Below are 22,954 nucleotides of genomic sequence, written 5' to 3' on the forward strand. Positions count from 1 at the left end.
TCTGGAGATTCAAATGAAGGAAAGTGGCATAACATTTTAGCAAGACTCACTCACTTATTACACTCATACAAGATCTAACACATTGGGTCTTGTCTCCAGCTATGCCTTTTCCACAAAATTAATTACTTAATGCAGGTTCCTTGTAGAATTGGATCTCTCATGCCCCGACTTGTTCTCTTTACCCTTGTAGTGTCCTAAATTGTGGATATAGTTGCATGCCATTTTCCCCCCATCTTTTCTGAAAAGCGTTCAGTAAGTTAAATATGCATGAAATTAAAGGCACACTTTGTTGTGGATATAATTGCATGCCATTTCCCCCCCCATCTTTTCTGAAAAGCGCTCAGTAAGTTAAATATGCATGAAATTAAAGGCACACTTTTAGCATCATCTCTAAAGAAAATCCTCCAAATGCCTTCCCCAAGAAAAACATCACACCCTTGCTTAGGATTATCTGTTTATTTATTTCAGTTAAAACAAACATACAATGTTTCATTGAAACTGTGTTGCTGGCCACCAGTCTAGCCAGCAACCGTAGCTAGGCTGTTGGCCTCTCGCAGTAAGGCGGGTATTTACATATGTACACGGATGTACCGCGGGCTGCGCGACGGTGGCGGCCTAACCAGCGTTAGATCGCAGAGGTGGTTAACTTGCTGCATTCAGGAAATCGAAACATCCATGGGAAATTTTAGAGAGAAAGTACACGTGAACCTGAACAATGCTTTCTATGGACCCAAGTGATTCTGGTGTTTATTGCAACATATACACTTGTAATAAATACAGTCTTAGTGTTTTCTTACACGCCTTAGGTATAACACACTCCTTTCATCTCTGTAAGCATTACTCTTTGTTGAAAAAGGCTCTTTCCTTTGACAGCTGTTACACAGATGTACAACATGGACAACTCCTTGAAATGCTGTAACAATCAGTAATGAGAGAGGAATATATACATAAATCCTGGACTCCAAACCTACATTATATACATTATACTTACAGTATATACACACATACAATTTATGTACATAAACTATCATAAATATTGAAAAATAGTTTTAGTTTTAATGGATTAATGCTTTATAAATAACATGTTACATTTATGACTGAAATATCATGGAAGACAGTAATGTCTAACTGAGGTGACAGAACAGTGGTTTAATACTGAAGCTGCTCTTTTAGGTGGTTTGTAATGTAGGTAACTTTAAACAGACAGGTTTGGAAAAAAATAATAATAATAAAACAAAAAAAATCACATGTTGGAAATCGACCCAGCCAAGTGGAACTCAACTGTTGCAGGTGGAGAGTCAGTCATCAAATTATATAACACATAATGTATAATCTGGAAATTGCTACATTCAGAGAATTAGTGACATGTACAATACACTATGAGGTGTCATCACAAAAATCTTCTTCCCTTCTGGTTGCCAAGAAGGACTTTGCAGTAACTTCTCACTTATGACTCCTTCCTCTTCTACGGTTGCTGTGAGAAAGGAGGATATTTCTCACTTTCTTTCCTCTTTTTAAAGGGAAGAACTTCATCCCTTATGTGCTACAAATTGCTCAAAGGTAGACAACATTTTAATCCTCTTCCACCTTTGCACATTTGTGGAGGAAGAAGAAAAGCTGCCAAAGTACTGAGGAGGCACGTGCTCAGCACTTCTGTGGAGATCAGGTAACATGGGATAGTTAGCCATGGATGTACAGTACCTGAGGCAGAGAAGTACCTACGGAGCGTTAGTCAGTGCTGACTCCAGGATCATTAATTGCCAGTTGAGTACCACCGAATTAATAATACAAATAACACATGAGGAATCTAACTTGTCATTACAGTTTTACACTATATTCTTAGTGACCAGTACTTACAGTCATGCAGAAGTATCAATACAAAATACCTGCAGTTGTTTTTCCATAGATTTTAAATGGCTGGGCAGAGCTTGACATTACCTGCCAAATGGTGACTATTGTTTAGATTTATTTCTGATTAATTCTACAAGAGCAAAAAAGTCTCAGGCACTGTTTAATCAATGGATTACAGGCCTTTACTTGGTCTCTCTGACACGATGACTGAGTGGGACTTCATAAATCAGATTTTTAAAGCATTGTGTCAGATAAAGACAGTTGACCACACTGCCATGACTATTTCATTAATAATCTCTATCTAGGCTTTTGTACCCAATATTGCTGTTTGAGAACCTCTTAGAAGCCAAGTACGCTGTTATACAAAGGCTACCTCTCTTCAACCTGGGACAAGAATGAAAGAGCAAACATGCACTAGAAACAAAATAGTTCATCACAACCATACAGCACCTGTTTCATCAGCTAGGGCTCATTAGAAACATATCTATTTCTGAAGCAAACAAGTATGAGATGACTATCCAGTCTATGAGGTTATCTTTAAGACTACTATACAGTATAAATTGGAAGAGGAATCCCAGTTGCGTATGTGAAGAGAGTTTGTACCAAGCATGAAATATTGGTGCAGTTATTTTGTGGATTTGACTCAGAAACAGAATAATCAAGTAATTCAAAATCCAATAATGGATGAGGAATTTTGAGAAATACTGTACAGTTTTTAAATATTATACAACTAGAAGACTACATTAGGACTTTTTTGTTTTCCTACAGAGTGTTTCAAGATAGATTGGATAGAAAAAAATCCCAACAAACATTGTTACAACTGACAATGGACCTTATTAATAAAAGGAACTTGAGGAGGAAGTTTTGTATTAATGGCATCATATGCTCCAGTGCCATTCAGTTTCTATCTACAATAGGAAAAAAAAACCCAAAAAGGAAAAACCCCGACCCTGTTTTACTCAATTGCACTACTGAGTACCTCAAGAAGGAAAATGTTAATGCCATCTTTACAATTTCAGATTACCTACGCTTTTCTCAAATGTACCCTTTTATAAAGGGTGGGTTTTTTTCAAGTTTGAAAATTTGCATTTCCACACCATTTTTGGTAACTCTAGTTACTTACGTAAGTCTGAAATGATTTTCAGGATTATTTTCTCTAAGGGAGCTTCATGGGAAGCATTTAGTATCAGAACATTTTGACCTGAATTGGCTTATTTTCTGTTTTGATCATTAGAAGCATTTTTAGAAGAAAATTTCTTCTAATTATGCCTCTACAGAATTATAAAGTACATTGAGTGGGAAAGGACCCATCAGAATCACCACATCCAACTCCTGGCCCAGCACAGTGCACTCCAAGAACTACACCATGTGCCTCAGAGCTGTACAAACACTTCTTGCACTTTGTCAGGCTTGGTGCTGTGACCACTTTCCTGGGGAGCCTGTTCCAGTGCTCCACCACCCTCTGGGTAAAAAAACCTTTTCCTGATATCCAACCTAAACCTACCCTGACTCAGCTTCATACCTGTTCCTTGGGTCCTGTCACTGGTGACATGAGTGAAGAGATCAAGAAAGTCAAACTAAGTTTAATTTAGGACACTAATTAAATATTTTTCTGAGCTCTTCTATGTTATTTTTTCATTCTTTTTAGAAAAATGTTTCTTAAAGTCAAAATAGTGCTTTTGAGGTCCATAAGAATTTTTGGTACAAAAAATAATAGTGTTTCTCTCTTTCTCTCGCTCTCTCATTGGTTATTTAAACACTTTGCTGTAAATTAAAGAGTTCTTTCTCACATCAAATGGTTCCATTAGGCACATTCAAGTAAAATAACAAAATATCCAAGTAACAATGACGAAAGCCAAACATGGCTTGATAAAAGTCTACAGAGAGTTCTGTCCATTCTCTGGAATGGAATAAAGTTGTCACTTCCTTCAGCCAGACACTCACGTGGTTTGATGTCAATATCCACTTCCATCATGCAGAATAGTTTCTTAAAGACAGAGTTCATATATTCTGCAATCAGAAGAACCATCAACAAAGAATCTGCCTTTTAAAGGAAGCTGAATAGCTTGTTTTCATTCCCAGTAGGTATCTGAGTGAACACTGGCATCTGAAGTGGTGCGTTAGAGATTAAACCAGGGCAGTTAATGGCCATCAGATTTAACATTCTGGATCCAGTCTAGAATAATCAGTGTCATACACCCAGTCATCACAAGTATACCACTTAGAAAGAAGAATGAAGCCTGAAAAAGAAAACAAAAGAAGTATTTCAGATTCTGCTATGACACTGTTGGTAAGACACAACATACACCTATAAATTCACACCCATGCACAAATGCCATTGCTCACAGAGGACAAAGTAAAAAAGAAACAAGAGATCAGGTCAATGACAGGGAGCTAAGTATCTATCTTTCTTTCTCTCTTGGGGTCCTTTCTCAAATCAGAAAATACATTTATTTTCAGTATAGCAGACCTCACCCTCAACTAAGGGAAGTGAATGTAGCTGCTGATACCAGTAGGCTATGCCACTGTGCTAACTTGACTGTCTCAGTATATCTGATTGCATTATGAGTCAGTATGTCTACGATTAGTAAGGGCACCAAAAACAATCAAGATAACCCAAATAACTGGCAGAAATTAGCTTTTATGTGGAAAACTATGTAAATAAGTATTAAAAGAATATTGGAAGAATGTTAAGTTTTTAAAATACAGTTCTTAGGGTATTCTGTTGAAATCTGGTTCTTGGCAGCAACAGAATGACCCAGCTACTGTTGAGATTTGGGGCCAGGGGCTGAGAGAAGTCACTGAAGAGAACTGAGTCTTGTGATGGCCAGTTCCTTGGTTTTGAGTTCCTATGCAGCTCCTTGCAACTATGCAAGATAACATTAAATGCCAATTCAATGACTACCTTCACCGGGACTTCAAAATAAATAAAACATGAAGAAGATACTTAATTTTTTTGTTTTGAATTAGTAAGCAAGGGTAGTTACATATTTGTCTAGGACTTCAAAATAAATAAAACAGGAAGAAGATACTTCATTTTTTTTGTTTTGAATTAGTAAGCAAGGGTAGTTACATATTTGTCTATACATACCCCAATCTTTTGCACTGACTTCATTGGTTCCTTCTTCACTAATTTGATATAGAAGGCAGAAGGAAGTATAAAGATCAGCATGGCAGCCGCCGAAGCACCTGTAGAGAAAAAGCACGGAAATAAATATTCATAAACAGGTAAATATACTCTAATTAGACTGGAACTGCTTTTTCTGAAACGTGAAAGAGTGCTTGATCTGACAAGCAAATGCTTACCAATGAATCCAAAGATGTCTCGAATAGTAGGGACGAAGATAACGAGCATGTTGGTAAATGCCAGGAGAGAGATGGTAATGGAACAGTGACGCCACCAGCTGAACTCCTTCCCTGCCCACAGCAGCTGGGTAATGGAACTGCGGATCTTGGGAAGAGAGGGGGAGAAAGGAGACAGTTTAGTCTTCATTTTGGAAGACAGTGATTTGTCACCTGAACTAGACCTTCCTTCTGAAAGTACTTTAACATAATTTCCTTGAGTGCTTCAGATTTTAATAGAAGGTGAAAGAGGAAAGTAATATGGAAAAAAAAAACCCAAGGAAAAGTATCTGGTTTGAACAAAAATTGCAGGAAATTTTGTAACATCTAGGGATGCTGCTCAACAGTATAAACATAAATGGCCAGATCACCTCCACAAGGTATGCACAAAAACATGCTGGCTTTTGTAAGCTTTTTTATAGAGGGGCAATCTGTTTCATTTCCCCAATATAACTATACCAGGAAAACAATATAACTGAACATATTTCTATCTACTAATTAGTAAATGTTACATATTTATTGAATTAAGAGCATAGCTATAATTTATCAGGTTTATCAGAATAAGTTTCCTTTTTCAGTTAAGCAAAAAACTCTTCAGTTTTTCAATTAATAAACAGGAGTTGCCAAATCAGTAAATGACTGCAGCAGTATACAGGTGCTAAAAAAAATTACTTACAGGGAAAATAACTACAGGTACAGTGAGGGTTACAGCCATAAGTACAGCAAGACGCACAATAAGAAGGAGAACATCAGCACCCAGATAAGCAGAGTAGGTGTGAAGCAGTTCTGGTTCAACTTTTCCTATAATGAAAACAGAATTTTAGTTAGATTTAGTTGACATACTTCTAAAACATGTGTTTCTGCTCTAAATTCCATGCAAATTTTACAGTTACATCATCAATATGAACTGAAAGCCTTGAGAGCTCCTGTAAGAATGTATCCACTTTACACAGGGATAACTTGGGAGGCACAGAATCTAGTTTAATCCAATTTTAATCCTATGTCTTGGGCCTAATTCTATTACTGATCTCCTTTAGGGTGTGCACTTCCAGAAGTACTAAAAAAAAAAAAAGCCCAACTAACAGCATATATTTAGAATGCATAGTAAATGCTTGCCTGTTCTATTTTTAAAATGATACTGTGAGTTTGCAGAACATAAATAATTTATAAGAAAGCAGAGAGGCAATATTCACCATAAAATGTCAAGTATCCAAAGAGAGCAGCCAACAAATACATGAGGAACATGGCAAAAAAAGACACATAGGACACATTCATCATTCTTTTACGGCTTCGGCTGTAAGAAAAAGTAACATTGTTAGTAGTGAGAACATACTGTTTCATACTATGTTTGTTCAGTGAAAGTACAGATATATATCTAACACTTACCCTTTCAGTTCTTCATAAATAGGAAGAATTGCAGGATGACAGACAAAGGAAAATGTTAGGATTGGGACAGCATAAACAGTCTGAAAAAAAAAAAAAGTTTCTTAAGTATCTCAACAGACATTAGAAATTTGCTTTACAAAATCATCAGGAGATTTTTCAGTTTTGGCCTTATTAGGTGATAAAGACCAGCTATTCTTTACAATGGAAACTTCAGAAAAAGTTTAAACAAGCTCATATTTTCTTAAACCCAAATCCTGAGGTACCAAATAGTCTCAAATGTCACTGAAGTCCACAGTGAGCTGAATGTATTTACATTCAAAATCATGTTCAGCAACTCACAGGCTTAAGCCATTAGATCTTGAACTTGGTATTGAGTATTACACATGTGGAGATTTATCACTGTAATTGGGAACATTCATGAGTCAGGCATTTGTGATTAGGAATAAGTCAAACATCCTATTTGCACACTTCTACAATTTTCTCCATTTTCTTCTGCAACCTACTTTTTAAAATGCTTCACTAACTTCCTTGACAAAACTTGAGAAATGCTGTACTAAAGAATGAGAGATGTGTTTTTTGCCACTCAAACTTCAGGCTCCTCTAATTTCTATTTGGCATGTGGAAAAACTCAGTCTGCACGAGGTAAACAGTGCCCAAGTCTACTGAAACAGAAAATCTCAACACATCCCAATTTGGAAACTGTTTGAAGGAAAAATGATCTAATTTATCTGCTACATACTTAGAGTCAGTTATTCTCAACAGAGTATCTGATTTTTCAGTCAGTTACCTGTGAATTGAAGATGAAGTATTTTGGCTTGCACATATCCTCACTTGTTATATTTTCAGCTACCAAAGGTGCCATTGTTGCGTTAAATAATGTCACGTTCATGATGACACTGTCCGTGGGACAAGGAATCTGAAACATCTTCCAAATTACCTAGAAATAAAGCCATGCATTTATTACTTTGACTACTGCAAGATGTGAAAATTTTTTAGAAACTGCTTAATTTCACTTTGAAATGCAGTTTTACAAGCACTTGTAAAGTTTACAAGAAGTTTACAAGATTATACTTACAACAATCAGAAAGAAGACCATGCAAAGTAAGGAAAAGCCACTAGTATAGCCCAAATACCCTGTAATCAAGAAAGATAAAAAAAATCTAAGATACAATTAACAGAAACATCATTCAAGTCAAAACATAACGACAAAATACATTCTGTCAAGTGATCTCTTTAGACTGTCATTTCCTTAGCATTACACAGAACAAATTAATTATTCATTGACTTTCTGCTAATCCCGACCCAGATCTGAAGCTTCTGACAGACATATTAGGGTCTGTACATACAGCAGGTCTGTAATGTTAAACATTTTAAACTTACAAGAAAAAGAAGCAAACTAAAAAACCCCATAGCAACAACTACATAAATTGTTTATTGTATGCTAAGAACAATATATGATTAATTTTAATAGCATGCACTATCAGATAACTTAGCGTTTTTCCTTCTGTTTTTACTGATTTACTTCTAGAAAATGGTAATTTGAGAGAGTAATTCACATTGAGACTCTCAGTTATTTATGTTCCACTATAGGATTCTCTGAATAAACTGCCTGTTAACTGAATTATTCACATATATCACTGAATTACAGCCATTTCAGATAAAGCACCTGGCATGAATATTCTGTTACTCCTTAGGATCGAAAATGAGAAGATACTGCCCAGAGTTAGCAGCCCTACTCTTTGAAGGCTTTTACAGGATAGGTGATAACAATATTGTATTATTTCACCATTGACCAAAACAGGTCCAATTTTGGGATAAGAACAGAAACAGAAGGTTACTGTTAGGCTTCATTCTAAAGGCGTCCTATCTGCTGTCCTTTCATCTTCCACAAACACATCTGTAATTTGGTATACTTGTCTTGTTTTTTTTTTTCTCCTTTCTTCAAGGAGACTGACAGCAACTACCTAAATGATAATTAGTCCCAAGAGACAAGTTTGGAGACAGCTGTTAATTCACACAGCATTTCAAGACTCAAACATTGCATCAACACATTTCCCCACAGTACTTCCAATGGGTTTTTATTTTGATTGCTCTCTACCACTTACCTAGATTTTTCAGTAGGGACAGCGGAAGAATGAGAATGACAGACACCAGCAGCACTAAATAGTCACCATTGAGATACCATTCTCTGTAGAAAAGAAGGTAATATTTGTAAGTAACTAAGTATTTAAAAATTGCATTTGCAGTTTAGTCTTCCCTGCTATTTTCTACAACATATGGCTCCTTAAAAAAACGCTCAACCTGATGCACAAATGACAGCATTTAATTGCCTATATGGACCTAACACCCTACAATAGCTTCTTATCTCACCCCAAACCTGCATTGTGCCTTTCCTTTAGTGTCCTTTTATAAAAATAATAACATCTGGAAGTCAGAACACAGAAAAGTAAATGATTGGTTAGAAAAAAGTGGGATCAATCACAGAAAAAATATAATTTTCTTAAGTGCTGGTTCCCAACTCTCCAGATATGTTACAATATTGCAGGGCCCCAGCAAGGTTTCAATTTTTAATAGAAATAAAATTCTGCTGGGTGCCCTGTGGGAATAAAAGAAAAACAGGTGAGGGCTGAAGGTAAGGCAATAGCTCAAGCCCACTGGCTGAGAAAACTCCAACAAGCACTGGGAGTCTCTTGGAGGCACATTTCGTCCCTTTCAGTAGGGAAAACATGGTAAGAACTTCAGAAGCTTTTTCCTTCAGAACATTTTTTCTGTAAGAAGCAGCAACTATTTTTTCACAAAACATTTTTGAGCATTAGAAGAGTAACATCTTTTTTTGAAATACATAAAAACGAAGTCCTACAGGACCATCCTATACGCTTTAAGCAATTAAAGTAACACTAAGTTACACACTTATTCCCAAGTATTTATACTTTACATCCTATTATGATATCATTTAACAGTATTTATTTTAAAATAGACTGTATACTATTTAGGTAAAAAAATTAATTTGAAGTTTTTATATGCAAACTCAGTTGCTGAATTATAGCCTTTTATATGGCAATGGGAATATGGAATAATTAACAGACTTGCTCTGGATTTACATAGTAAATACAAAAGTGATGTAATCATCTCTTTCCTCAGTTTTACTTGGGATAACTAGATGTAAAAAAGGAGTATTTTAAAAACTTCAGATGTATCGGGCATTAACACCATACACCTTTTGTTATCTTTTTTTTTAATACAGTAGACTTGTGGCAAATTTAAAGGAAATCACAACAAAGAAATTTCTTGCAGTTGATACAATCACAAGAACATGCACTGCTATTGTGCATACCATAGAGAGGCCATCAGGACTTTCAGATCAAGGACTTCAAAGTTTTTTCCGTCCTGAAGAGTAAAGAATGGGATTGTGCAGTTTTAAAACATAGCCAAGTACTTTAGAAGTTGCTAAACAAATTTTAGTAATGGAGCTAGTATTTGCAATATTGTCTCAGAAGTCCAGAAGTTCTTTTACAGTAAGCATTTTTTATTTTGGGACACTTAAACATGTAAGTGCTTACATTTCGGGCCCCAGGCTGCCAGAGTGGAATCCATGCCAATGGTTGCCACCCAGACTCCCCTAAGCAATGCATGAAGAGAGTCAGTTAAATGGGGTTCACGATTGCCAGAGCACTGAGAAAATATTTACTTTAAATCAGTGTACAGCTACCTAGTGCCAGCCAACAAGAAAACATTGAAAATACAGATCTCAATTTCTTAATTTTCTCTGCCAGAATTGCAGAGCAGCAGCTGTATCCAGAGAAATCCACAGACTTTAACTTTCCCTCTTGAATTGCAATCAGTTTTGAATTCTTTACTGAAGATGGGACAGTTAAAAAATATTTGCCTCCGAGCCCCCTTCCAAATACTGGCTAGTCCAGGGGCTCTCTTATGATTTGAAAAATATAGACTTGAATTCAGCCAAAGGAGAGAAATTAAACTTCCCAGCAAAGAATTTGTAAACATAACACTACTAAGTACATAGGGTAGGTGCAGTATTCAAGTACATTAAAAAAAATGAAAAGAAAGAAAAAAAAATATGGCTAGCACTGTTATTATGACAGTATCTATCAGCAAGCTGAATGAACATCACCAAATGGCTTGAACCCCTTGGGGAACACGGCAGAAAAATGCCTACCTTCTGAACTCAGGCTTAGGTGTAAGTTGGAGTCTTGAGCTGCTCAGCCCTCTCAAGACTGGGACACTTCAGGACAAGGCACAGAAGTACAACTCTGAAGAGTGAGATTTATAGCACTTAACTCTATCCATCTGAACTCAGGCATCTTGTTTTTACACAGCCTCTCAATACAGAGTGATACAATCTACTGTTCTTTGGAGACACACAAAGATGCGCCAAACGGATCACTACAGAGGATCACCCTTCTCCACTGATTGTACTAAGACCATCGTAATGATGAACTCAAAATATGGTTAGATAAAATTAATCCTCTTTTTAAAGCCAACCAGGAAAGCCAGTCTGGAGTCAAAGTGTCTCCAGGGCTGGATGGCAAGGTGTCTACCACTCTAGTCTTAAGTATATAAATTCTGGTTTAGGTCAATGTTTAGTCTCTGAATCTTTTTGAGAACTTTTCCTTAACACATTCCTTGCATAACTGCACCTCAGTCTTCCATTTAATCATTTGCCACAATATTAATACTAGAAAACCAAATTAATCACACCAAACAGTTTTGAATGCATTAAGAAAATAATAATAATTAAAAAAAAAACCAAAACAAAAAAACCAACCACAATCACATTTATCTTTCCTTATCAAGTGTATGTACTGACTGGTACATACATTAACACTTACCTGATGTTCTTTACAGAACAGCTTTCTGCAATATGATGCAATACCTGTATTTTTCTACCCTTTTCCAGGTCAGGCTGGATCTAAATGAAGTGAAGCACTCAGGGGAAGGGGAAACTTACTGTATCTCTGTCTGAATAAGAAGCTACCCTACGGTGTACCGAACGTGGTCTTCATATAAAAATATATACAGTCTCCGTATTTGTTTCTCCTAATAGTTTCTCTGATGAGGAGTTCTAACACCTACCCTGTGGTCTCTTCGATGTTCATAAATGTCTTGATGACCAATGGTAACTCATATTTCACTATGAAGAGGTAGCTTGACATAGCTGTAGGTGAATAACATCATAGATAATTACAAATATAGAATATGCCACACGATGCAAGAATCACATAACATGTTTCATAACTTCACTTGAACACAAGTAGTTAATGAACACATGTTGTGTGACAAATAAGTCTCCAAGAATAAGCAGGGAACAATTACTAATGACAGTACAGACATTTTAAGATCTTGTCCTCACCTCCAATGTTCTGCATTGTAATTGATCCAGAAGCAGCAAGTTTGCCAGCCATACCAAAAGCCTTCATTCCCAACTGTTCATATAACAAAGATCCTAAAAGAAAATACGATATCCCATTGGAAGGGTGTATTTCAACAAGATACCATAAGAAACAAATACTACATATTTGTAAAATAGTAATTTGCCATACCTCCTTCATTGGCAGTCTTCAAAAGAAGATGCACTGAATACAAAGAAAATATTGAGACAAACAGCAGGAGTATCCTGGGGAGAGAAAACCACAGAAATTTGTAATAGCCATAAATGACTTCTTGTAACCCTATTAAATAAAGATGTATCAAATAGAAACATTATCCATATTAAAATATTATATGGGAAAAAAGTAGATTCTAAGGGCTGTTAAAGTGTTCTGAAATTGTAAGTCTGTATTTTAAAAGTGTTCTGAGAACCCAATTAATGCCATATGTAGAAAGGATTTTATACTAAATTGCATTTCAGAGGCATACAAAGAAATTCTAATGTAGGCTTGAACAAGGATTCCATTCAGTCTGAAGTGGCATAAGCATCACCAAGTGTCAGGCTATTACACTTGGCTACATTTGATAATAAATAACAAAGTATCAATGGGAATGTGTACAGGTGGGGGGGAAGGTTTGCATCCTTATAAGAAACTCTATTTTCCCCTGTCTTCCTGTCCCTGTTCAACACTGAGGCTAACTACAGCTGAAGTGAAGATTATCTCTTGGTCTTAAAATAAATCAGCTTTTCAGCTTGAATCTGTGTTATGTTTTTTTTTTTTTTTTAATGTAAGGATGAAACTGCAAAAGCCTTAAAGAATTGACTGAAAATTCAGAACTCAGTGAGAGCAGTGTTTTCAAATGGAAATACGCATCTATTGTCATTAAAAAAAATTCTTTCCTCGAAAGTTAACTCTTCAGATGTGCTTACATGGGAATCGCTAGTGTCTTGTTTATCTTCCCCACAGCTTTTACAGGCAATGCACACTATTTCCAGAAGCACATTTGCATCACCTAAAATTCAGGTCTCTCAACAACAAATCTCTCCCACAACAAATGCACTTCCTGGAGTGGCACGCTAGGGGGGACTTCTCGGCTGCTGGAGAACACAGTGGAAAATTACAAGGCATTAAAAAAAAAAACCCTGGTCTTTCTTATACCAATACAAGCATTTTGCTTAATAGAAAACTTGAAAATCATCATATTAAAAATGGCTTATAAGGGCAAACTTTGCTTCCCAGAATACATTTCCTTTTGTGTCATTTTTAATGTTGGTAAAATTAGTAAATGCAGCACAAAGAACTGGAAACAAAAAGATCAGAGAAGTTTCACAGATCTGCGCAGGAAATTGATGTTACTGCACCAATTCAACACTAACACATGCACACAAATAAACCTCTCTATTTCTGACAAGTAGAGATTAACTAGGATTTGACTCAGCCATCGGGTAGAAACAGCACAGCTGAGATGTGCCAGGGTTACGCTACTTTAAAACAGCACAGATCCTGGATCTCTCAGTCCTAACATGGAATGGCTGCCTACAGTGCAGACAAGACCAGACAGCAAACTCATCTTGAAGCTCACCCTGTTTCTGGCTTCCAAACCATTCTATTCATTTACTTAGTGCTGACACAAGTGACAAGTCACAGCACTTACACAAGTGCCTCCATAGACTTCGAAGAACTCACTGCGCTAATCAACTGCATCTGGATCTGATTCTGTAACCTAGTTATTAAGGGATGCCTGTAATGCCCTCACTGTCATCATAAATCCTCAGCATCATCTGTGATTAACTGCTTTCCTGCCTCAGAACTGTACTATCTACAAACTTTGAAAGGTAACAAGCTAGTTTGTCTTTGAAACAGCACTAATGCCAATAGATCTGAATGCAGCATCTGGAAATAAAAAGCAACTAAATTGCCTCAGCACCCAATTGTTAAATTGACAGTTTTAAACATTTTTTTCCTCAGAAAAGAGGATCCCCGAAGTCTGTTCAAATAGCTAACCTTAAATTCTCTTTTTTCCTCTCCTCAGAGACATTCTAATGCGCATTGCATTGATTATCATTCACGTACTGCAGAACGTCTTTAGAGTGTGAATATCTATTTTAGATTCATGCTAAGTCATTCATTCAGCTTAGCATCATCTAAGCAACTGAAAATCTTAGTAAAAGATTAACAAATCACCATATGTTTAAAATCCTTTAGGTCAGAACTTCACACGTAGGTAGTTTCCTCAGGAAACTTGAGCGCCACCCGATATACTGTGAAACATCTGGAAGTAAATCTGACCTACTTTCTGGAAATCTGGCAGCAGAGTCAGGGAAATTTTGAACTAAACATTGCTCTTCACATGTTCTTGAACATTCAGCACATTCATCTATTTCCAGGATAAAACCATAAAGTTCCTTTAAACATATCCATGGGTACTCATTTGCAGTCAAGTCACTGATACTACATGTTGAGCTGAACTGCCTCCAATACGTGAAAAATGTACTTTCCCAAGACATTTAAAAGCACTGTACATAACTGTATCCTTATGTCATTTCCAATTACATTACTGTAGCTCTGCCCCACACCTCAAAGCTTTTGCCAGTGTAGACAGGCCAATAAAGACAGGCTGGTTATTCCACATCCCTCCCTTGCAGGCAGACAGAAATTTTTATAGGTGTAACTGAAACCATAACCCTGAAGAGAGTGAAAGCACAGCAATAAAACAGACTTCTTTATTGGTTAAGTACATTGTAACTCTGTAGGCACAGTGATATCAGTTGAGAAAAGTGAGACCACATCCCTGATTGGGACTTGGGTAATAGAACTTTCAGGGGAAGTCTATCAGTTATTCATGGAGAAACTACAGCTAAGTCAAGTAAAATTCACTGTAAAATGTTTTCAAGGGTTGCAGAACTTGCAATGAACTGATTTAATTTTTGCAGGTTCTTCTGATGTAACACAATCCTTGAATTTAAAACAAGCCTAAAATGCAATTCTGCACCTATGAAAATGACTGGATGTTTTCTAGGGGTTTCATATTCTTACACCATGTATTTTTCCATTATGAATTACACACCAGAAAGATGGGGGCATTTTTTGACTAATTGAAAGATACTTACACAAAAAGAGCAATTCCAGTGTTAGCCATGGCAAAAGAAAGACCAAGGATGCCACTACCCACAATAGCATTGCTCAGATTAAATACTGACATTCCAAAGGAAGTAGTACCCGGATGCTGAGGAAAGACGGATAGGTAATAATTAACAGAAAGTCATTACTCATCTCAGAATTAAAACAAACATAAAATTGGCAGTACATTTTTGTTTGTTTGTTTGTTTATTTGGAACGTCATCGCCGGGTACTTACATACTGAGTTTCGTATTTCTTCTTTCCGAGATTGGAGTCGAGCAAGAAATTTTGGTTTTCTGGATCAATATCCGCATAGTGGCTGCAAACCAACGTTACATCATTAGTGACTCTTAGGGGCAACTCGCATATTCACTTCCCGCTCAGCATTTCCAATCCACTTCAGAGGGAGAAGGAAAAGCCGGTGGAATAACCCCGAGAGAACCACCCCACCTGCGACTGTGCCAGCGCGCGGAGCGTCGCGCCCGTCTCCGGCCGCAGCGATTCCCGTGTTTCCGTAGGGATTCGCCGAGACACGCGGCACCGCCGGGTGCCGGCCGGTGCCGCCCGCCGCGGGGAGCGCCCTCACCTCTTCATGGCAGCCGGCTTGGTGGGGTAGGGGTAGCTGAAGTCGTTGCTGTTGGAGCTGTAGCTGCTGCTGTCCTCGTCGGGCGAGATGTTGAACTTGCCCATCTCGGCGCTGCTCATGCTGGCGGGGCGGGGGTCGGGGCTCGGCCGCTCTTTTGTCCTTGCCGGCGGGATCGCCGCGCCTGCCGAGGGGGCGGGAGGCGACGTCAGTGCCGCAGCGGGCGCGAGCCCGTCACGTGGCCCCGCGCCCCCGCCCGCCGCCGCCGCCGAGTGGAAAAGTACCAGGCGCGCGGGGCGGGGGGCGCGCGGACAAAGGTGAGCCCCGCGCCGGGGCGGCACCGGCACCGGCACTGCCACCGCCACCGGCACTGCCACCGCCACCGGCACTGCCACCGGCACTGCTACCAGCACCGCCCGGCCCGGGCAGCGGCACCGCCACGCCGCACTGCCCCCCTCCCCCCCCCGCCTCCCCGCCCCGATAGCGGAGAGCAGACTGATGCAACACCGATGGGCGATTGTCACATCGGCTGCCGGAGCCTCCCGCCCCGCGGCTGTCCCCCCTCTGTGTTTACCTCCCGCCTCCCCGCCGGCGACCCGACGGTCAACCCGGTTTTCAAGGGAAAAACGCAAAGCGGTGGCGGAACTGCGTCGCGCCGCAGTCGCTTTGCGGGTCTGCCAGCTTTCCGGGATGCAGCGGCGGCGCATCCCTACGCGCGTCTCGGCGGAGCCCGGCAGGGTCTTGGCCACAAGCCGAGGCGCTGCCACCGGACAAAGGCGCGAAGGACGAGCCGTGCTCCGTCCGAAAAGTCGCCCCGTTCTTCTTGGCGGCCCAGTAACAGTCAGCCCCTGCCATACCTTCTACGCACGAGCTTGAAAGCGAAGGTTTCTCCCGAAGCCTCGGAATAACGAGATTCTCCTGTCTCCGCTGATACTTCTTGCAAGGGGAAAAAAAACCCCTTAACTATAAAATGTCAGCGAAAAAAAGCCCCTAGATAAATAAAGGTAGAAAAAAAAAATCGCGTAAAAAAGTCAGAGGTATCAAAAGGAAAGAAAATATCGCGTCTGTATCGCTCCGGCGTCCCTCCCGCTCTGACGGCCCCCTCGGGGCGCCGCCGCTCTTCAGGCAGGAATGTGGGCGTGTCACGGCAGGGGCGCGCCCGCTGCCGCGCCGCCCCCCGCCCTGCCCGACTGACCCCCTGCGCCGCCCGGGCAGGGCCGGGGGCGTCCCCGGCCGAGGGCTGGGGGCCGGTCAGCGGCGGGGGCCCGGGGGGGGGCGGGAGCGCGGCCGCCAGCTCCAGAGCCGAGCAGCTCCCCGGTGTTTACATTGGGGCATCGCTTTGCGCGGCGCAGACAGGGCGCTGCGGTGCCTGCCAAGAGCGCTCTGCCTGAGAGGCGCTCCTGCCGGGCCAGTGCAGCATCCGCAGCGTGACTGCAGCGCCCGGTGCCTACCGGTGCACCCAGGACCTGCCTCCCTCTTCCACCCCGCGCCGGGACGAGGTGCCACTGACCCTTCATAGCTCCTCGCTGCGGCCACTCGCTATTTTAACACCCGCAGCAAAGCACGTGCAAGCCCGGAGCCCGAGGGCAGCCGGCGGACTCCCCGAACGCTTCCTTCGGGAAGCGAATCGGAATAACAGACTGCCCCCAGTGATGTGATTCACGATAAACCCCATGTAGGGAAGAGAGGGGGAAACAGAACATCCTGCTTCCTTTTCCTCCAGATTTGGAGAGCTTTGTTGCTCGGCCCCCCTGGAAGCGGGCGGCGGGGTTTCACTGAAGCAGCTCCAAAGGAGGCTTGTCGGGGGTAGCGGGGCCCGCTTGGCTGCTGTCTCTAGAGGGACAGGGAGTGCAAAGCAGCCTCCCCAGCTCCTGTCCTCACAGCAGCAGCAGCGCACTCCCACGCCAGTCTGGTGCTGCCAGCCTCGAGCGTGGGGGATGCCCTGACACCGAGTCCTTTGACGCCCTGCGTTATCGCCCTCGCTCCCTTCTTCTGCAGCACCGAGAGCCCGTGCAGGGTGCGAGGGGCGGCTGCCTGCCTGCTGTGCCGGGGCAGCGGCGGCCGCCGGGACACGGGAGCAGTTCACACCGTCGAGGGACAGCGAATCCCTCACCACATCCCCGCTCCTCGGCCCACTGCAGTGCCCGCGGCTCTAACGAGGACGCGAGCCTCCCCAGGGCTGAGACAGGGGGGAGGCCGGTGGCTTTGCCCGGCAGGCGGGGGGAAGCGGGCGGGAAGGCGCCGGGCGGCGCGAGGCGGCGGCACCCGACCGCCACCGTCGCCGAAGATTCTGGACCGCCCCCGCCGAGGCCGGGGTGGGGGGCGGGAGTGGAAGCCGGGAAGGGGCGGGGACCGGCGAGGGCACGCGCAGGAGATGCAGGAGCCGAAAATTTTCCATCACTGCAGTCGTCCCCCCGCCCCCATCCGGCGCGGTACGTCACGCGCCCCCCGCAGCGCGGCGGGGCGGGAGCGGCGGCGGGAGCGGCAGCGGGATGCGCTGCGGCGCCTTCCGCGCAGCCCCGGGGCGCGCAGGGGCGGCGGCGGCGGCGCACCTGCTTCCGCGGGAGCGGCGATTGAAATGACCCCGGAGCTCGGCTTCGGGCGTTCTGGGCTGGGACCGGCTCCTGCCCTGCGCACCTGCCGGAGCGGCGCCCGCCTGCGCCCCGTGTGCGGGCGCGGCGGAGCGCCACTCGGGGTGCTGTGGGGTGGCGGGTGGTGATGCCGCCCCAGGAGTGCCCGTCCACGGCGTGTTCGGTCCTCGGAAAGCCCGATTGCGCAACGGGCAGTTTGCAAAGGCTTCGGCAACCTGACGGGTTAAATCCAAAGGCTGCATCGCTCGCCTTCACAGCGCAATCACAGCGATATGTAAATAAGCGCTACTGCGGGCAACGCAGGGCACGCTCTTTTTCAATGGGAATGGTGAATGCCTGGTGCCTTTTTCAGTCAATGCCGTTCTACGGTTGTCAGCAGTTCTGTGAAATTACAGTGTACATGATAGAGGTCAAGGTGACCTGTTTGTTGTGGGTTTTGCCAGTGTAGCAACAGACGTAATGACGTATTCGTAACGTTTTCAGGACTGTATCATCCATTTCAAGGCAGGCGCACAGATTCGGTGCATGGTAAAGTGTCCCACATGCGCCAGATAAATACAGCAACCATCTTTATAAATGTGATCTGGTTGTCGTGGAAGTACAGCTTTTAAAGAAGTTTAAATCAGATTTTTAGCAAAATAAAAGTTTTACTCTACAAGTGCTTGATTATTTATTTTCTAGAACTGTCCTAATGTTATATGGAAAAGGTTGAAGAGGCTTTGTTGCTCATTTACAAAAGAAAGATTTGTAAAATGCACCCAGGAAGAAAAATTGCTGTATTTCTAATGGCCCCATTATTGGAACTGCAACATGTGAGTGCAATCTGTACTGCTCCAGAATATTCAGTCTTTTAAATTTTACCCATGCAGTCTGTTTGCTGGTTCAAATGATCTGCTTTTTTCAAGTGGTTTTAAGTAATGCCTCACTGATTGAATTATAATTTTCCTGACTTTGTAATTGCCAAGAATGTCCTTGGCAAAACATACATACAATGTGTTTCATCCAATTTTGAAATGTATTTTGTAATCGGAATAATAAAAGTTAATATTCATCAGTTCCTCCCACCATAGTTTCAACGATTCATTTATTTTCATTGTCATGCTTTTCTTTCTCTCTTTTTTAAAGTGTTCTTTTGTTCTTTTCCCCCCTTTCCTTTGTTTTTTCATCCTCCTTATCCTTAACTCACCCTCATTTTCATACCTTCCATTTGTTTGCTTTTTATTTTGTTCTTTTGTGTGCTTTTACACATTGGAAGGTTCTTTGCAAAGTTCGAGCATTTAGGATAGTTAAGAATAAACTTTTTAAAGTTTAATCTGGAGATGTTTTAAGGCTGTTGTAAAATAACCTGTAAGTTTGTTGTTAGGTAGGTGTTGTAAAAATTGAATTGTGTTCAGTGACAGAGGTAGAAGTTAACAAGAGTTTTCAATTGATTATACAGGAAGGTAATGGGGGTTTTGTAGCTGAACAATTATCTGCTCTGTGCTTCTAAATGTCAGTTTGCAGTGGACAGCTATCTATAGATTGACACCTCGCTGTAACATCACCTGTAATTCCTCATCCTGTGAATGGATTCCCTTAAAATTTGATTATTGGTTTTTATATGTAGAAAAAAACCTAGCTTTCAAGTGCTCCCCCCCCCTTTTTTTTTTTCCTCCTGTTTTAGCAAATAAAAGGCCTTTATAATATGGGAGGTTTTTTCCATGCTATTGCTTCCTACATACATAAGTAAATCTTGAGAGATACCATAAAACTATCTGTAACACACACCCAGTGGAGTCATTTGTGTTTATGGTATGCATGGAAAAGTTATGTGTACAGTAATACTGTAAAAGTCAAGTTCATTCACAGGGTTTTTAGATGATACTTCCTAAATTGCCCAAAGGATATCTAATGAAATATGTAATATGTCAAAGCACTCTGTACTAGTAACTACATAACATTCATTTTGTCTGTGCCTAGTATGAATAATATAAAAATCCCAACAGAGCAGAGAGCTGCATCGGGTGAAGCCCTCAGTACTGCCAAGAGTCTGGGGAGGGGTGGTAATGGAGAGCAGTAACAGAGAGCTGAGAGCTGTGATGTGTCCTGAGTGGAACATCTGCATTGCTGTCTACATGACAGATGCAGTCTGTCACGAGGAAGAGCTGGAAGTATGGGTGAGGAGGGAAAACAAGGATTCATAGACACAGTGGTCCACAAAGATGCAGGCGGGGCTAATGGGTTCCACCATCCTTCCAACCAGTTTGGTTCATGATTCTTACCTCACATAGACTGCCTGTGGCGTGCAATTAATGAAATTATAGGTTCTGATTGTATGCTTTCTTAAACAAAACTTCCACTGAAGCCAAGAGGTATTACGAGTGCATAAGGAATGCAGGATTGCATATCCTGCCTCTTGGGCTTTGTGATGGTGCGTTGGAGTTACATATTAAACTTAGTTTAAGCCTTAATTTTTTCCCTCTGTGTTTATTCTAGTCTAGTTTCAGTTTTGCAATATGAAAACAACAAAATCACTATGTCAAAATATAAGCAGCAGTATTCTTTCAAAAATTAGTACATTTACTATAATTATAACTTGGATTTAAGCCAAAGACAGGGATCAATTCTGAGTTTTAAGACCATCAGATTACTCTGTTGTACTGCAATAAACTCAAAACAGTGAAAGCTCCATGTGATATGTAGTACTAATCATCTCCAAGAAATTGTCAGCCTTAAATGGACATTGCCAGCTGCTGTAAAAATAGTTGTTGCTTAATATTTTTTACTCTGTAACATTTTTAGGAGTTTTAAAAATAGTGTTTCTCTGTTAATCTTGATTCATCTTTTCCACTCAGCAAACTCTGATGTTTTTTCCTGTGTGAAATTTACATATGTTTTTTAAGGTTGTGGTGTTTGTTTTGTTTTTGCTTTTGTTTTTGTTTTATATTGTTTTTGTTTTATTTTGTTTTTGTTTTGTATAGTACAAATCTAGAAACACTTTGGAAATGGTATTTATTAATGAACTGAAACTCTTGTCATTTTGTATAAGCCATTCCACGTATTTTTTTTTTAGATTCTTATGGGAATAAGAGCTACTATTTTTGTTCTTTTACCATTTGCTGGTGGCAGAGAGTATAATTTAAGATATGCATTTGAATTCCCAGAGATATTATTGCCATTACTACAGCAGCCTGTGCATCAGTATCACTTATTGTGTCAGTAGAGCTTGGAGGACATTGCTTATCAACCATATAATGCTTCACATCTTTGGAGAGTCACTTGCATTTTTGTGGCTCCCTTAAAAATAATGTAAGTTTAAGAAATTAGATGAAGTTATCTGGGCAGGTTGCTATGCAAGAGGTGTATGCAGAAGGGAATAAAAGTGGAACAATTGTGTAGTTATGAAGAGATTTCTATGCTTTACCAGACAGGATAATTGTGTATGCGCTGATATGGCAAAGAAAAAGGCCAGTTAGGGCAGGAGTTCAACAAGCACTGTATTTTGATGCATAACAAAGCCCCAGTGAACCAAGAAAATCAGCTCCTCACTTTGTATTTCTTGTCAAAAACACCATGAAAACAGGTAGCAATAAAAACATATTACAGTTGGATTTCTATTCTGTAAATTCATGTGTGTGCACATGAGTATTAGCCTTGTATTGGTAACACTGCTGCTATTCCTAAACATCTTGAGGACTGGATCCTACTTTGTGGTAGACAACCATTATCTACTGAACTTAAAATTCTGGTTTTTATCTCCAGTGTACAAAAACAAGAATCATTATTTACAGTATCACAATAGGTCCCTAAAAACTGATACTTTGTGTCGGGCAGTGGCCAGTAGAGGATTTTTCTATGGCAAAGATAGGAAAGAGGATAGGATGTTGACCATGAATGTTTGAGCAATCTGATGTTTAGGACTTGGGATTTACTGAAGCAAAGGTTGTATCCATGTGTCTGTATTTCATAGTTTCTGGTACTCATCTACATGAAATTGTTGAATCACTTTTGAGCCCATGTTTGGTATTTATCATAAGCAGTGACAAAGCTTACTTAGGCATTTACAAACAATTCTTCCATTTTTAAATCTTTTTCCCCCAGACTTCTTCCTGATCAGTTCATTTGAGATCCCCATGTTTTGCACAGTAAGAATTCGGTTTTATACACTTTGTTCTGCATTGTGTGGTTGTCTTTCTTGAAGTCAGAGTCCTAGTCAATCTGAGAAACTTCAGTTCCCTTGGATTCCTGTCATAGAGAAAATTAAGATTGTTCAAGGTACTTTCTCCTTTGTTAGAGAACAAAGAAATTTAGACCTGGAGTCTTTCATAAAATGGCAGCAAGCAGCTTTTACCTTGACTTTTTTTTGCAATTGCTCTGTATTCATGTTGATGTGTGTTCTTCTGCATGTTCTGAGGAAGGACTTCTCCCTCCCGTTTTTAGACTGTTTGCTGTAGATCTGAGTATTCTAAGTGGGCTGGTGTCCATGTGTAGAAAATTTGTAGCCATTTATTTTTTAATTTTGAAAGATGGTTTTTAGTTGTGAATAATTATGACTCAAATTCATAAACCCATTTCGTGTGGGAAGAAAAATCACTCTCCTAGCTTAGTGTGTACAGTTTTTTAGTAAATAAAATGAACAACTTTAGTTTAGTCAAAGAAATCTCCAGGGATCAATTCCTGGCAAAAATTAGGAATGGTTAAATAACCTAGTT

General features: G+C 40.8%; 2 protein-coding genes across 3 annotated transcripts; one reads left to right on the forward strand and one right to left on the reverse strand.

Annotated features, from left to right (window-relative positions):
- Positions 1-441: 441 nt before the first annotated feature.
- Positions 442-16,815, reverse strand: SLC38A2 (solute carrier family 38 member 2). 2 transcript variants are annotated; one of them, XM_039726652.1, is made up of 16 exons: positions 16,530-16,799; positions 15,676-15,856; positions 15,327-15,408; positions 15,080-15,195; positions 12,141-12,214; positions 11,951-12,043; positions 11,674-11,755; positions 8,685-8,767; positions 7,655-7,713; positions 7,367-7,516; positions 6,580-6,659; positions 6,387-6,487; positions 5,870-5,994; positions 5,158-5,302; positions 4,943-5,040; positions 442-4,091 (listed from the first exon to the last, which is right to left on the reverse strand). In XM_039726652.1, exons 2-16 carry the CDS (start codon positions 15,792-15,794, stop codon positions 3,993-3,995), a joined length of 1,506 nt encoding a protein of 501 aa, XP_039582586.1. In that variant the 5' UTR covers positions 15,795-15,856; positions 16,530-16,799; the 3' UTR covers positions 442-3,992. The 2 variants fall into 2 exon arrangements, with proteins under 2 accessions (XP_039582586.1, XP_039582584.1); XM_039726650.1 differs by having other exon boundaries at positions 4,943-5,302; positions 16,530-16,815.
- Positions 16,182-19,308, forward strand: LOC120510668. Its single transcript, XM_039726675.1, has 4 exons — positions 16,182-16,556; positions 17,085-17,326; positions 17,454-17,693; positions 17,752-19,308. The coding sequence occupies exons 1-4, from the start codon at positions 16,182-16,184 to the stop codon at positions 18,389-18,391; spliced, it is 1,497 nt and encodes a 498-aa protein (XP_039582609.1). The 3' UTR covers positions 18,392-19,308.
- Positions 19,309-22,954: the final 3,646 nt, after the last annotated feature.

Source organism: Passer montanus, unplaced genomic scaffold (genome assembly GCF_014805655.1).
Source record: "Passer montanus isolate IOZ18808 unplaced genomic scaffold, ASM1480565v1 scaffold6, whole genome shotgun sequence".
NCBI classification, from domain to species: Eukaryota; Metazoa; Chordata; class Aves; order Passeriformes; family Passeridae; genus Passer; species Passer montanus.

What these genes read in the sequence shown, in the direction of transcription:
- SLC38A2 (XM_039726650.1), bottom strand. Translation starts at nt 15,794, where the DNA reads ATGAGCAGCGCCGAGATGGGCAAGTTCAACATCTCGCCCGACGAGGAC. An exon ending in ACTGGAATTGCTCTTTTTGT is followed by an intron (nt 12,215 to 15,079) that starts GTAAGTATCTTT and finishes TTCTCTCCCCAG; the next exon opens with GATACTCCTGCTGTTTGTCT. An exon ending in TGGATACTTGACATTTTATG is followed by an intron (nt 5,995 to 6,386) that starts GTGAATATTGCC and finishes TTTTCATTATAG; the next exon opens with GAAAAGTTGAACCAGAACTG.
- LOC120510668 (XM_039726675.1), top strand. Translation starts at nt 16,182, where the DNA reads ATGGGCGATTGTCACATCGGCTGCCGGAGCCTCCCGCCCCGCGGCTGT. An exon ending in GCACGAGCTTGAAAGCGAAG is followed by an intron (nt 16,557 to 17,084) that starts GTTTCTCCCGAA and finishes CTGCCGGGCCAG; the next exon opens with TGCAGCATCCGCAGCGTGAC. An exon ending in AACAGACTGCCCCCAGTGAT is followed by an intron (nt 17,327 to 17,453) that starts GTGATTCACGAT and finishes GTTTCACTGAAG; the next exon opens with CAGCTCCAAAGGAGGCTTGT.